General features: G+C 34.7%; 1 protein-coding gene across 1 annotated transcript; it reads right to left on the bottom strand.

The window, feature by feature from the left end:
* Positions 1–8,660: 8,660 nt before the first annotated feature.
* On the bottom strand, positions 8,661–11,881 carry LOC131067684 (sesquiterpene synthase Cad). Its single transcript, XM_058002803.2, has 10 exons — positions 11,629–11,881; positions 11,269–11,471; positions 11,071–11,183; positions 10,739–10,956; positions 10,522–10,640; positions 10,171–10,269; positions 9,837–10,052; positions 9,580–9,718; positions 9,217–9,456; positions 8,661–9,102 (listed from the first exon to the last, which is right to left on the bottom strand). The coding sequence occupies exons 1-10, from the start codon at positions 11,791–11,793 to the stop codon at positions 8,797–8,799; spliced, it is 1,818 nt and encodes a 605-aa protein (XP_057858786.2). The 5' UTR covers positions 11,794–11,881; the 3' UTR covers positions 8,661–8,796.
* Positions 11,882–15,774: the final 3,893 nt, after the last annotated feature.

The following is a 15,774-nucleotide window of genomic DNA, read 5'->3' as shown; positions in this document are numbered from 1 at the left end:
GAAAAATTAGTCAAGTGCAAAAAAGACAATATGAGAAGAGACTGAGTGTGAGAAAGAGAGAATCGGGTTGAAGGGTTCAACCGACATCAGTGAGGCTACTGGTAGTCAGCCATTGAGTCTGACAGAGGAGTAAACCAGTGGTGACCATATCAGCAAAGAAGAGTCATAAAAGATTGCAGAGAAGACAAGCTTAGAACCGACAAGGATCAGATAGTAGACATCTGACTAAGTTATCAAGACTGGTGGTGGAGAGAAGCAGTGTAGCAGAGAGAAGACAAAATTGATAGAGAGAAAAACCGACAAAGAAGAATAAGAGACTGAACCGGTGAAGGTGTAGCAGAGAGTAAGTTGCATCAGGAGATTGTGTTGCAGATGAGAGGTGAGCAGAGAACCAACAAAGAATTGGAGAGAGGAGAACCAGTAGAGAGATTTGCATAAGAGTTACAAAGCTCCTTTTTTAACAAGGCTATAACTTCTATAATTGATTATGTTCATTGAAGATCACTGAGTTGGAGCTCAGTGCAGGGGTTGGTGCCCTAATCAGGGGTTGGTGCCCTAAACATTGTAACGAGATTTCCATTGTGAGGCTGGATTCGAGAAGTAGACTCCAACAACATTTCTCACCGAGGTTTTCCCATCTTGGGTTTTCCTCATACATCTAGTGTTATGTGATGTCCCTTTCATGTGTGATTGCATTTGTGTTAGTCTCTCATCTAACTAGTAAGTCTAATTTCTGTTAGATATGTTAACTGGTATACACACATAGGATAGAAAAGGGAAAAGTTTGTAAACCACTGATTCACCCCTCCTCTCAGTGGTACATTGTGTCTAACAATTTATCTCTTAATTTTACTCTACCTACTTCTTCATTATTTTATCATTTTCTATAGCTACCCTTTAATCATATCCAGCCATTTATTCCTTTTCACCTCTTAATATTATCCCTCCATTTTCTAAAAGGTCTTCTATATAAGAGGATTATTTCACCTATATCAATCCTAATAAGTAATTTAGCAATCTGGGAATCTAACATTGGACCATTTTTTTTGCATTATAGGACTCTTATCTTGCATTCAACATAGCTTCTCGTGTGTGTGCTTCTGAGAGCATCATTTTTTAACACAAGATCTTGGCTGATAGAAGTGCAATGGAGTAATTTTTATAGCATGCATGTGTGTTTAGTTTAGATTTTGGTTTACATTGTGTGCATTTTGCAGGTACTCTGTTGAGGATATTGAAATAAATCTGGATCTTAATGCCATAAGATCTCAGATATCTTTTTCTCCATCTACAATGACTATACCATTGAACACTTTGTCAATATCTCAAACATGAACTATCACAACTTCTTGAGGTTCTTAAAACACTAAAAACCTTTGATTTCTGCTAATTTTTGCATTTCTCTATTTCATTGATATCAATGAAACCATTTTTAAGAATTTACTAGGGAGGTCACTTGTATCAAGGTCAACATGGTAAGGGAGGGCAACCATCCAAACATCAACATATTGAATTCTTGGACATTTTCACAAAGAATGAGAGGGATTTCTTTGATTACAATGAAGCATTGCCAAAATGACAAGGATACAAAGGAAACTGTCAACCCAACAGGCTAACAAAATGTAAACATAGTGTATCTTTTTGAAAGACACGAGGGTATTGGGGAATTGATAAAGGAATGATGTAGGCATAAGGATGACCAAAAGCTTAATTAACCCCCAAAAATAATATTTGTCCAGTTGTAACTTTTCAACTTGGATTTATGACTAGGAAATGAACATAGAGACATAAAAAAGAGCAAAATTACTAACACAACAATTGGCTTAGCGCTTCGATTTTACTATAGAATCCTTAGTTATAAAATCAATTATATTTTTAATAAATATTATAAAAAAAGCACTTCTTCACATATTGTATTCTTATCAATGAAATTTGGAAAATAAACTTTGATGAAAAAATTTATTAACATAACAAAAAATTTCACTATTACAAATAAATAATTAAACATTACTATAATAATGAATTCTAATGTAAAGAAACTTTGTAAAATAAAACAAAGTATGACTTGATGTCAAGATTGTTCTTAATAATATAAAGACATCATGTTTAATATTAGGATTGAAATTCTTACCACATATAACAAACCTTGGATGTCATCAATAGAACTCCAAATTTTCTTATTTCATTTCATTTTCACATTTGATTAAATCTCTATCATGATGACCACGCAATCCTTATCTTTATTAGCACTAAGGATGGTTTACAAACCTCAAAAATCATTGATTACTATACTAAAATAATTTGACTTTCACTTCAATCAGAAACTCTCAAAACTTCTTGAGATTCAACGCATAGAACCTTCAATTTCTACTAACTTATCCTTTTCTTCATTTGTTGATGATGAGAACACCTCTCTAAGGACTTTTGAAGGTCAGCAATTGAAAAGGCCAAATGCCCAGGAACAACACAAAACTCCTGAGCAATGCACCATGTTCTCAATTTCAATGAGGAAGTCCAAGAGGGTAATGGTGCATGGGGTAATAACAAAGCAAGGGGATCCATTCTGGCATTAGAGAGGGTATCAGGGAATTAATAGAGATTGTCCATATTTAAACATACTAGCTTTTTGAAAGGTATGAGGTTATCAAGAGCAGGTGGAGGAATGTGCTGAGGGAAGAAAGAGGGAAGGGCAATGTGGGGAGAAGATAAGGAAAGGCCCCAATGAAGAGGGGAAGAAGAGAAGGAGAACATGGGCAGTGGGCGTAATTGGTGAGAGGTCATAATCGAGTGGGGCTACTACATTCCTCGCATTATCCTGCATCCACTGACGAAGGTAAAGAATTGAGCGTACCTGGAGAGAAATATGGTTGAATTACTTGTTATAATCTTCAAAACACATGAAACAATGGTTGAATACATAGGCGGCTACTGCATTCCTCGCATTTTCTCGCATCCACTCATTATATGCATCTAGTCAAGTCTTGTAGTGTTCTTAGAATCTTGGAGGCCGTCTTTGTCTGTGTTTAGAACCTTTTATACTTGTTTTTATTGGTCTTAGTCAGAGTTTTAATTTTGGAAGTGCAATCGTAATTGATTGATAAAATAACATATTTTATTCTAGAATATATATGGATCTTTTAGATAATTATCAAAATATTCTTCATGTAATTTAAGAACCATTAAAAAAACATTTTATTGATATACAAAATAACAAATTCTAATTATTTGAAATAAGGTGGGTAACTACACCTTATCATATTTATACGTTTACATTTATGCATTTATAGATGCAAATATAAGCATCTATATATCTGCTACAACAAAAATATGTTGAAATAATTTCTTGTGATATATTTCAGGATCCTCCACAGTTACTATAGGCCCCAAGAACAATTCTATTTGCCTATTTAGCTCGAAAAGAACAATTCAGAGTCAACCTTATTTAGACTTTTACATATTTCTTTTCTCAGGGGTAAAGGAAATAGGATTGATCAAGATTTTCATTATGTCATCCTTTGTACCCTTGAATGAAGTTGAAAATCCATCAATGTCCCTCCATAAGAAAGCTACCCATCTATACATACAATCAAAATAAACCTTTTTGCAACATATTGGTATATCTTTCTCATAAAATAGAAAATTTTTGGTTAATTCTTCCATGTGTAACTCGGTGAGAATGCTTGCATGCTTCAAAGCTTGCTCCATCGTGGTTCCACGGTTATCTCTTATGTAACAATCTAGCCAAGAAGCATTCTCTCCATGTTAAAATTGTTCCTTCAAAATAAAATATGCTCATTTAGAACAAGGATATATAAGTGATTTTTTATTTTTAATATATATGATTCATGTATTATAAGATAGGTCTAGCTAAGTTTGGTCGATAAATACCTGAAAATCTTTGCAATCATCGATTAATCTACAACCCAACATTACATCAAGCTCAAATTTTTTGATTCTTTCCAGAATATCATCAGGAAGAGATGCCTCAATTAAAAGCATTGGAAATAGTGTGACCACAGGTATAGTTGAAGAGTCAAGGGCATTCTTTAAATATTCATCCAAAGTAGGGGGATAGTCAGTTGCAATCCATTTTGCATCTTTGAATTCTGGCAGGATAAGATTTGTCCACTGCAATAGAAGATAAATGAAATACATTGTAAGATTTATAAAAAAAATTATTTATATGTTTTAATAAAATTTGATCTTGTGACTTGTGACTTATAAGGAATGGGAAGAGATATTTATTGTAATGTAATGTTGTGCTCAACGCTCGTGTTCATTTGAAGGAAGAAAACGTTTGTCAAATTTGGGCGACTGATGGAGAGTCGCGTCATGTTCAAAGCTCCTGTTCATTTTGCAGCAAAATTTCAATAAAGTAATTTTGCAGCGAAATTTCAATAAAGTAATTTCGCTCGTGGTCATGTGGGCAAATAAGAGAGAGTATTAAATATGGATACTTGGTAGAGAGTGCAACATGTATACATCTGCTGCTTTCTACTTTTTGCTTTTACACTTTTTTTTTAAATTTTAAGGTAATCAGTCAGCTTTAATAAAGTTTCAATAGGTGGGGTCTTTATAAGTAAAGTGTAAAAAAAACATTTATTCATCAAGTTTTGTACAATTTTTTAAATTAGCATATAATAAGGATTAGTAGCTCTAGTCATTTTGACATTATATCAATTCAAAGGTGTCTTGAATAGTTATCTACTTCAAAGCATATCTTTACAAGCAAAATCTTTTGATATTTAGATGATAAGGTTCTATATCCAAAAGCGTTAAAGCAAACTTAAAAAGTGCTACAATAACATTTAAATGCGCTACAAAAATTATCAAGTGCACTAGAGTAATCTTCAAAAGTGCTAAAATCTAACATGGCTATTAAGGGGAATTTCAACTCCTCTCATTGATTGTAAGATCTAATTAGAAGTTAGGAATTCTTCCTAGATTCTATTCAATTCATCCTCGAGAGGAAATCAATCACGAATATATGCTTACATGAAGATTGACATAATTTTATGATCCATGATGTCTAGATATTGAAGGATTCTTAAAGAATATGGTGGGATGGAATTTCACCTTGATGCTTGAAGATGATAGTGCTTGAAGGTGGATGTGAATGGAATATAGTGGATGTGAAAATGAATTAGACGAATGCTTTTATATAGGGTTCAAAAGGCATTTCCATGATTACATTGACCTCCAATGTTTAAATTAAGACATTGTGATCTAAAACCAACTGGTGGGAAGTGAGCACTGACATGTTCAAATTTGGGACTTGTCTATGGGGACAAGGGCCCTTGTCTACCCAAAATAGGGTGACAAAGCTAAGGATAGGGTACACTCAACTCAAGATAGGGACTCAAATCACCATCCAAGAAAATGACACCAGTTTCAAGGTAAAAGGCCAAAAACGGACTTGGATGAGAGCTAAAATTGGTCACACTAATGTAGGGGCACAAAAAGTGGTATAAATTGTATAGGGTTACAATTTATGATGCTATAGAAAGGTAAGAGGGATGTAGGGGAACTAATAGATTAACCTTGAGGCAAAAGGATGATTGAAAGCTTGATAATCCGAAAAACTTAATATTTCACCACTTTTTACCTTTTGACTTGGTTTTTTGACTAGGGCATGAGCATAGGGACATGAAAATTTGGAAACCCACAGGGGCTTCACTGGCTAGGCAATATTATATCACATGCATTCATATTTGGGGGTTTAATATCGCAAAAATAAAAGAGAATATATTGCCTATCTAGTGAAAATAAGGAGGATTTTAATTCGGGCTATGAAAAAATACAATATCTAGTGAAAATAGGGGGATTTTTAATTCAGGATATGTATTGGGAAGGGGTGACAAAAAAGGAGTTTAGGGCAATAATTTTTTAAAATAGGGGGATTCTTTAGTATGCCATGAACACACGTGATATAACCCTGGTTCACTAAGTGAAGCCCCTGTGTGGAAATCCTAACAGAATGGTTGTCATATTGCTTCAATTTCATTATATAATACCTAATTATAAAATCCATTATATTTTTCATAAATGATATAGAAAGAAAATTTCTTTATATCGTAATTTTTCTCAATAAAATTTGAATAATAAATTTTGATGAAAAATAATATTAACATAACATAGAGATTTGACTATTCCAAATAAATAATTAAATAATTACTACTAATAAATAATAGTATCTTATAACTTAAATAAATTTTTTAAAATAAAACAAACCATGACTTAATATTAAGATTTCTCTTAATAATGACTTGTTGATGGGATTTTAAGGGATAATTCTCCAAAATCTGATGTTTCTTGGCAAGCTTCGGAGAAGGGTTGGGAGAAGATTAACTTTGATGGTTCTTCTAGAGGCAATCCAGGTGTTTTAGGTGTCGGGTGCATGGCTCGAGATGATGAAGGGAAAGTTCTGATCAAAGGTGCTCAAAGATCACAGGATGGTACAAATAGTGAGGCGGAGGCTCAGGTGGTGCTTCTAGTAGTAGAATGAGCCAACATCCTTAATGTCTCAAAGTTACATCTGGAAGGGGATTCTAAAATAAATATTGATGCCATCTCAAAGGAATCAACCCCATGTTGGCGAATCAATAGGTTCATACATATTATTTGTTCAAATTTGAATTTTTTTGAAGATTTTAAAATTTCCCATATTAAAAGAGAGGGAAATGGAGAGGTTGATCACATGTCCAATGTGGCATGTGACATGGAACCCCTTTTGATCCGATGGTGGGATCATTGAGATGAGGAAGTGACCTGGCAGATTTAATTGCAAGGTGATCGGTGATTTAAAGATTTGCAATACTTCAATATCCTATTCCCATGTCCTGGGCTTTCGAGGCAGTACTTTTCATTAAATCCCTGTCTTAATTTGCCATCATAATAAGTGATTTGGGGATTGGCAGTTTGAAAGGTGACATGCTTCATGGCAAGAGGGGAGTTTGATGGATTTTATTTATTTTAGAAACCTCCATATTTTTTTTTGTATTATGAGTTGCTTCCTTTCTGTAGGTTAAGTGGTTTTTTACCAGTTGTGAGAGTTTTCTTTGAATTCAACTCTGAGTGGAAATGGAGACAAATTTTACTCTCTATTCCATGAAATATCAACTTGCCTTTCTTGGAGTTATTTCAGACAAGAGGTTGAGAGGCATTTTTAGGAGCGATGAGACAAATTTTCTTGAGATTATTAAAAGTCTTTTGGGCAAGGAATACTTGGAGTCTGAGTATAGCTACATGACCAACATGGACATTGTGTCCATGGTGGCGGCCTGGGGGTCAATGTTCAGCACTAAAAAGGAGGTCGAGTGGATTCTGAAAGAGTGTGTTCCGACCCATTCTCTGTGTGGGTTGGTCTCATTGCTGGGTAACACGGTGCTGGGGCATGCTTTTAGGAGGCCATATGGTGTTGGCATAATGCCAGATAGAATCCAAGTTGGGTTTAGACCTTTCTTGAGCTATGGAGAGATGGAGCGGACAGGGTAGCACATTCTGAGGAGGCCCGTGAAGCTTGGGAGGACCTATTGGTCTATATTCAGTTTGCAGAGATAGAGCGAGAGATGGCGCAGGCTGCAAAGAAGAAGAAAAACCGTAGCTTGAAGGTCAAAGCTGAATTCCCTGATGGGCCGGGTTCTGCCTCTGGTCAGTTTGCGGCCTGATGGTATTGATTTTTTCGGGAGTATTCTGGTTGGGGTCTGTTTTCATTTAATTTTTGTTGCAGTGTATTCATTGGCTCTGTTACTTTGGAGCCTGGATGCCCTGATTTTGTATTTCGAGTTCATGGCGGTTTTTTGTATTCACATCTATGCTTGGTCGGACTTAGTCTATAAATACAGATATAATCGGTGGGATTATATTCGGGGCTCCATTTTGTGTATGGGAGTTAGTTTGGGGTTTCAGAATGCTAAGGGGGTGCTAATTTTGCCATAGTGCTGGGATGACAGGCATGCACAAAAATGTAGTAGAAGGTGGTCGCTTGTTTTGACGAGATTTTTGAATGTAAGCTCTATTTTATATATTAATTAAAAATAAACTTTATCGATCAAAACCAAGATTTCTGTTAATAATGTAAAGAGATTTTTTTAACATTAGGATTGAAAGGTTGACCATGTCTACAAGAGGCTTGTTTTAATCTTCAAAACACATGAAACATTATTTTTGTAAATGATGGTCATGCATAGGTGGCTACACTCTTCTTTTCTTTTTATGTTTGGGACGTCTTGTGTAGTACACTTAATTGGGTTTCATTCTCCAAACTTTCTCGCATTAACCACATCCATTCATTATAGTGCCTAGTCAAGTCTTGTAGTGTTGCTAGAATCTTGTAAGTCATCTTTATCTATGTTTAGAACATTTTATATTTTGTTAAGTAGATATTTACAAAAATAATTTATAAAATTTGTTAGTAGACTTAATTTTAATTTTAGAAGCTTTTTATTTATATGGTTTTGTAAAATATTCAAGTAAACTGATTTCCCATCTTTACATTCAAAGAAGTATGTTATTTTCATATTTCAAAAACTATTTTCCACAAACTCACACTCTCAACATAAGTCTGATTGTAATTGATTGATACAATAATATACTTCATTTGAGAACACATGAATATTTTTGACAATTATCCAAATATTCTTCATAAGATTTAAGAATCATTACAAAACATTTCATTAATTTACAAAATATCAATTTTAGTTACTTGATATAAGGTGTGTGACTACACTTTATCATATCTATAAGTTCATATTTTGTGCATAGATATAGATGCAAATATAAGCATCTATATATTTGTTACATCAAAGGTATAGGATTGATCAAGAGTTTCATTATGTCATCCTTTGTACCCTTGAATGAAGTTGAAAATCCATCAATGTCCCTCCATAAGAAAGCTACCCATCTATACATACAATCAAAATACACTTTTTTGCAGCATGTTGGTATATCTTTCTCATAAAATAAAAAATCTTTGGTTAATTGTTCCATGTGTAACTCGGTGAGAATGCTTGCATGCTCCAAAGCTTGCTCCATCGTGGTCCCAGGGTTATCTCTTATGTAACAATCTAGCCAAGAAGCATTCTCTCCATTTTCAAGTTGTTCCTTCAAAATGAAATATGCTCATTTAGAACAAGGATATATAAGTGATTTTTTATTTTTAAAATCTATGATTCATGGATAATAAGATAGGTCTAGCTAAGTTTGGTCAATAAATACCTGGAAATCTTTGCAATCGTCAATTAATCTACAACCCAGCATTACATCAAGCTCAATTTTTTTGATTCTTTCTAGAATATCATCAGGAAGAGATGTGTTAATCAAAAGCATTGGAAATAGTGTGACCACGGGTACAGTTGAAGAGTCGAGGGCATTCTTCAAATATTCATCCAAAGTAGGGCGATAGTCAGTAGCAATCCATTCTGCATCTTTAAATTCTGCCAAAATAAGATTTGTCCACTGCAATAGAAGATATATGAAATATATTGTAAGATTTATAAGTATTTTACACAAAAAAAAAGATATTTGTTTATATATTTTAATATCAAATGTTTGATAGATAAATTTGATCTTGTGACTTACATATTCTTGCATCCACTTGCGTGCACGTGGACCATGTATTTTCTCTGCTTCATCAACTAATTCCATGTATGTTTCATGAGTAAATTGCAAACAAATTTGCATAAATTTCGGAAAACGATCCATCATAGACATATCCCAACTGAGTAAGCATGAAATGAAAGAAAATTAGTTATTTTGTTAAAGAAAAATGATAATAGAATAATATTTATGATTCCCAATATGACGCTCCACAAATTAATAGAAAACACTATACTTACTTGATCACGGCTTCCTTAAAATGTATAAGCTCATCATAGGTTCCATAAGTGTCAAAAATGTCATCAATAACTGTAATTATGGTACCCAGTTTAGCATATCCAACTCGAGTTAGAGAGAATTCATGTTCATACAATCCACAGGCATATGCAAGATAATACTCCACATGTCGGTGTCGAAAGAAATTAAGCTTGTTTACACTTGCTTCAGTCCACCATCTACACATTATATCACCACATACATGTTATTCCAATATAATTGATATCACAAGTACTCTAAATGACATAGTAAACTATTTTATTTAGTTAACAAAATTTTCATTTGTCGATATATTACTTGGATATAATTTTGAGCTCAATCTGATGTTGAGCTTGTATTATGTTGAAATCTAATATTGCCGCTTCCAAAATATTTTGACAAATCTCATTTGAAATCCTGAAAGAAAACATCATGTTCAAATAAAATAAATTAGCTCAGATTTTCATCGTCTCTTGTCTATAACTATTAAGATCACACTCAAAATTGACTTCATGAACAATAAAATATGTTAGTAAAAGTAGAATATTTTATATTTGAGTTCTATCTAATCCAAGAAGATTTAACATATGCAAAACAAAACAGATGAATCTTCACATTTCAGGTACCTTAAAAAAATGTGTTTAGAAGAGAAAAGATTGATGTACTCACTTATAAACGCCCTCCATTGACATCCAAGAATCAAAATCTTGTCTAAATATTTGTATGGAGCTCCATGCTTCCCATCGTGGATTTCTGGATCTCCAAGAAAATTTCAGAAAGTAATCAACCTGCAGATTTTAATGAAATGGACTACTTGTTAAATCTATACTGTGGAATAATATAATTTTATAACAACTTAATGATTAAAAGAGAATGCAGTACTTGCCTCTGTCAAAAGCTGGCTTTTCTCGTGGCTCTGTCCAAATGTTTGTTGAAGGTATCGAGAGGCAAATGATTTAGCTTCTCTCAGAATTGTTTCTCCTGGAAAACAAATCTCTGCAGCTTGATATAAACTCAACACACTTCTTATTTCATTGTCGCCTTCTTCAACCGATGGCGTCAAAACGAACTGTCCATTTTCATCTTGAAAATTTCTAAATACCTCTGCTTGGATCAAAACAAAATATTGTTAAATGTTAAATTATTTCAGAATACTTGTGATCTGATTAAATCGATAGCTATTGTTAGAATTGAAACAGCAAAGTTTAAAATAGAAACCTGGAGATACATGATATCCATTGAGGCGAAGAATTCGAAATCCCAAAGCGGTAGAGCGGAGATCTGCAGTGGAATTTTGACTCCCCCATGAAATACCATTTGCATTCCAATACCTGTTTAAAGAGATATAATCAGTAATCAAATGAAATCGGCAAGTAAGAGAAATGAATGGAAAAATGGAAGGCGCGCGGGCAGTACTTGTAAGCATAATCAAGAAGCGCCTTGATTTCTTTTTCAAAATATCGATGAATTCCTAATCGTTGCACAGCGTCAACTATGAAGAATCTCTGAAGCAGGTCAGAAGAGGAGGGACATATTTCTCCGTCTCCAAGCAGAGGATTGAATGCGTTTTCCTTGATCTGCTGAATCAAGCTCTCCACCCTCTCACGGTATGAAGCTTCCTGTTGATCAACAATTAAACAGGTTAAGTCAAAACAGAACAATGGAGATTGAGGTTGCAGATAAATCAAAACAGAACCGAATCTGAATGGATTGCAGATAAATCAAAATGAATGAATGAATGAGCAATTAAACAATTAAACAGCGACACCCACATACCCCATATGGCGATGAAAGGGATTGGAGAAAATCGTCGTGCCAAACATTGGCATGATATTTGCCCATCCTTCGATCCACCGATTGCCCTTCATCCTCTGAAATTTGACAACTTCGATCCACCAATTTCTCATTCTTTGAAATTTGACAAGTTGCTACTGCAGCCATTCTTTGTTTGTGAATAATAGAGAGTGCAAGTGCAGAAAAAGAAGGAATGGGAAGAATTTGAGTGCAGAAAAGAAAGAATGGGAAGAATGTGATTGCAGAAAAGAAGGAATGGGAAGAGGTATTTATTGTAATGTAATGTTCAACGCTCGTGGTGATGGAAATTTGAAGGAAGTTGTCAAAATTGGGCGTCTGAGAAAAATTGGGTCGCGTCAATGTTCAACGCTCGTGATTTCGCAGCCAAATTTCAGTGAAGTAATTTCACTCGTGGTCATGTGCGCAAATACGAGACAGTATTAAATTGGGATATTGTTGGTAGAGAGCGCATGTATACATCTTGCTTTATTTTTTAATGCACGTTTTGCATTTACATTTTCTCACTGATTTTTCTCATGCCTGATTTAATTTTTTTATTCTTTTTATAAACTTTTTATGCTAATCAATCATTATATGATAAAATTTCAAAATAAAGGGAAATTTTAGGGTATTGCAAACAGTAAATTTTAATAAAGTTTTAATAAGTGGGTCTTTAATAAATAAATTCTAGAAAACAAATTATTTTTTTTTTTTGGTCGATAAAGGCAAAGCTATAGATTTTATATTATGAAAAGGATAATTTTTTACAAAAATAAACCTAAAGAGTAAAGAGTCCTTGCAGATCATAGGAGAAAAAAAACCTCCAAAATATGAAACTGTATCTGCCATCTAGAGTAAGAGGAAAAAGAACCTCCTACCAGAGTCTGAGAACTAACAAGAGTTTTCATTAAAGAACTTAAAAGCACAAAAAGACAAGGGAGAGCACATCTCTTAAAATTTGAAAGGAGGCAACTGCAACACTTACGCTCTTGGCACAAGACCCTGACCGCTTGGATGACCCCTGCTACAGCCCGGACCATTGCTCCCACTACTTTTAGAAACACTCGGCATGACAACCTAAGATTCTCCACTCGTGAGAGGAGGGTCGATAGGTTCTTCTTCCTGAAGGAAGCCATTAAGAATTGAATACTCTTGAAGTCCTCCTCCTTATTATGGTCTCCAGGCTGATTAGGGAGGATTCTCCACTTCAAATAGTCTACAACCGCTGAAACATTTTGCTTGTACTTTCTCTTGGCAGGCCCTTTTAGGTCCAGAAGGAGAGGATAGAAGGTGACATTTTCTGCTTCTCTATGGGTAGCCTCAAATTCTGCAAGCCTCAGAACACTCGATGACATTATTTCCTCTTCATGGGTAGCCTCAATACCTGCAAGCCTTAGGACACTTGAACCAGGTAGGGCATAATATAAGACCTTGTCAAGCCCACCTAATAATTCAGGCTCCAAGAGCTCGGAGGCCAAGGCAGAGGTGATACCTTCAGAGAACCCTGCATCAAGAACAAAAGCCATGAATCGAGAGGAAATCTGTGTGTTATCCCTGTAGAATTTCTTTCTATCCAGGTGACCTTGACCCAAAATCATTTTTGTTGCAATGAGATCGAGGGGGTTAACCGTGCGGAGCAAGCGCTTGAGTCTGAGGTCGGTTATTTCCTTGAAGCAACATTGATGAACATGAATGGAAAGAGAGATTTGCGTATCAACCCCAAGGCAAAGAATGGGGTGTGAAGATAGCTTGATAACAATCCTGGAAGGAGGCTCCACCATTGCCAATGCTGAAGCAAAGAAACCTTGCAGAAAAAACAAGAAAGATGAGCAACTTGCAAGGAATGGGTTAAGAAAAAAGACGAATCGAATTCTTGAAGAGGGTGAAATTCCTTCAATTAAGATGGCAATTATTCCACTCGAGACAAGTTTGCTGCCTTCATTATTGGGTTGTATCATAGGACCTAGCCAACCTATGAGCAGATGCAAACTTCTTCTCTTTGCCCTTAGATAGGCCTCGACAACCTCAAAATGGACATGCCATCATGACATAAAATTGATCAACACATCAAATGATTTAAAGCTATCTGCTTTAAGCTCAATCTTATCCAACTTTTCTTTCTGACCTCATAGTCATCTAAGCAAACTACATAGTAATCCTCCATAAGATAAGGTGAGTGGCAATTGTTGTTAATGAATTCCAAGATGAAGAGCTTTTTCTATATTTAGAGGGGTGATTCCGTACAAGGTTTTCAAATCAATTTTTTTAAAGCTATGTACCAATCATAATTTTGAGCATCTAGAGTATCCTAGAGGTACTTGTGTAGTGGTTTCTTTGAATCTAAACTTAATCTTGTTGTAGAGTAAGGATTCATCACCACTTCTTCATCAATAGTTGCAACATGTGCCTTTTGAGTTTGAAATAATTGGCTAGGAGGTTTTTCCCAATGGATTTTCTCCCTTTCCTATTGGTTTTAATTTGGTACATCATTAGTCTTTGTTCCAAGACTCAAATCATTTTTTATCCATCTAGTTATGCTTAAGGGTGGTACTAATTAAGTGTGTAATATTCTACCTAGAATATTTCTTCTAGATAATTTTTTCTTGTTGATGTTTTCTACTATGAATAAGCTTGTTGAGGTGTACTTTCTTGCATAGAGTTTCATAACCCATATTCTAGATAGCAATTATTATTCTTGATAGCCCATCCTCTTTCTATATATTTGTTAATCATATTGTGAGTTTAGCAAATCCATTTTGACTATTGCATTGCACATTCTATATTTTAGTTAATCCCTTAACTTGTTGATATTAAAAATACATTCTAAGATCTTGGCTATTCCTACAAGAAATGTCAATAGCCTAGGTAATCTTAAAATGCCATAATAATATAGAGACAAGCAAGCTTAACCGAAATAAGAATACAAGAGAATGGTACATGAGCTTATTTGGATCCAAATGAAGAAACTAGAATTTGGTGCTTAACTAACTACCATCTAAAAACAAATGGTGAGAATCTAAAATAATATCAATGTCTTTTAGTGAAACATGACCAATATTTAATTAAATCGGTCAAAATTGACCATAATTCATATGTTAACATATAAAAGCATATATTTTCAAATTCTTCTCCATATGTGTGTGTGTGATATTTAAAAAAAGGGTATTTTGTCCTTGTAGGTGTGAATATATGATGATTATGTCAATTTAAGTGTTTTTAATCGAAATTCCTAATAACAATAGTTAGCCTTCAATTTTTTAACAAATTATATTCATTGGTTTTAAACGTTATTCTTAAACTCCAAATAGGTTAATAGGTTAAAGGTATATTTTTGCTAATAAAAATATATTAGAGTGTAAATTGTTTTTGATTCTTCAACAATTTAATCATTTCACATGTTTAAATAAAGTATGTAGAAGCTTAAGATGTATAAACTAAATTTTTTTGTATCATATTTTGGAGGAGGAGAAACATATGAAATTCAAACTGAATGGTGGAAACTGCAACAGTTACGCTCTTGGCACACAACCCCGCCCCCTTCTACAACTACGGCCACGACCGCTTGGATGACCCCTGCTATGGCCCAGACTACTGCACCCACCACTTTTAGAAACACTCGGCATGACAACCTAAGATTCTCCACTTGGGAGAGGAGGGTTGATAGGTTCTTCTTCTTGAAGGAAGCCATTAAGAGTTGCATACTCTTGAAGTACTTCTCCTTATTATGGTCTCCAGGATGATTTGGGAGGATTCTCCACTTCAAATAGTCTACAACCACTAAAACATTTTGCATGTGCTTTCTCCTAGCATGCCCTTTTAGGTCCAGAAGGAGAGGATAGAAGGTGGCATTTTCTCCTTCTTCATGGGTGGCCTCAATATCTACAAGCCTCGAAACACTCGATGACATTTTCTCCTTCTTCATGGGTAGCCTCAATATCTACAAGTCTTAGAACACTTGAACCAGGGAGGGCATAATATAAGACCTTGTCAAGCCCACCTAATGGTTCAGACTTAAAGAGCTCAGAGGCCAAGGCAAAGGTAATACCTTCAGAGAACCCTGCATCAAGAACAAAAGCCACAAACAGAGAGGAGTTCTGTGTGTTATCACTGTAGAATTCCTTTCTATCC

This window comes from Cryptomeria japonica, chromosome 8 (genome assembly GCF_030272615.1).
Source record: "Cryptomeria japonica chromosome 8, Sugi_1.0, whole genome shotgun sequence".
Classification (NCBI taxonomy): Eukaryota; Viridiplantae; Streptophyta; class Pinopsida; order Cupressales; family Cupressaceae; genus Cryptomeria; species Cryptomeria japonica.
The sequence above is the reverse complement of the archived record's forward strand: the minus strand, read 5'-3'. Positions and strand labels throughout refer to the sequence as shown.

Bases quoted from the DNA above. Each gene is read 5' to 3' on its own strand.
- LOC131067684 (XM_058002803.2), bottom strand. From the start codon at position 11,793: ATGGCTGCAGTAGCAACTTGTCAAATTTCAAAGAATGAGAAATTGGTG. The intron at 10,641-10,738 runs GCAAGTACTGCA...TAAAATCTGCAG, and splicing joins AAAGCCAGCTTTTGACAGAG to GTTGATTACTTTCTGAAATT. The intron at 10,270-10,521 runs GTGAGTACATCA...GTTTTCTTTCAG, and splicing joins TCAATGGAGGGCGTTTATAA to GATTTCAAATGAGATTTGTC.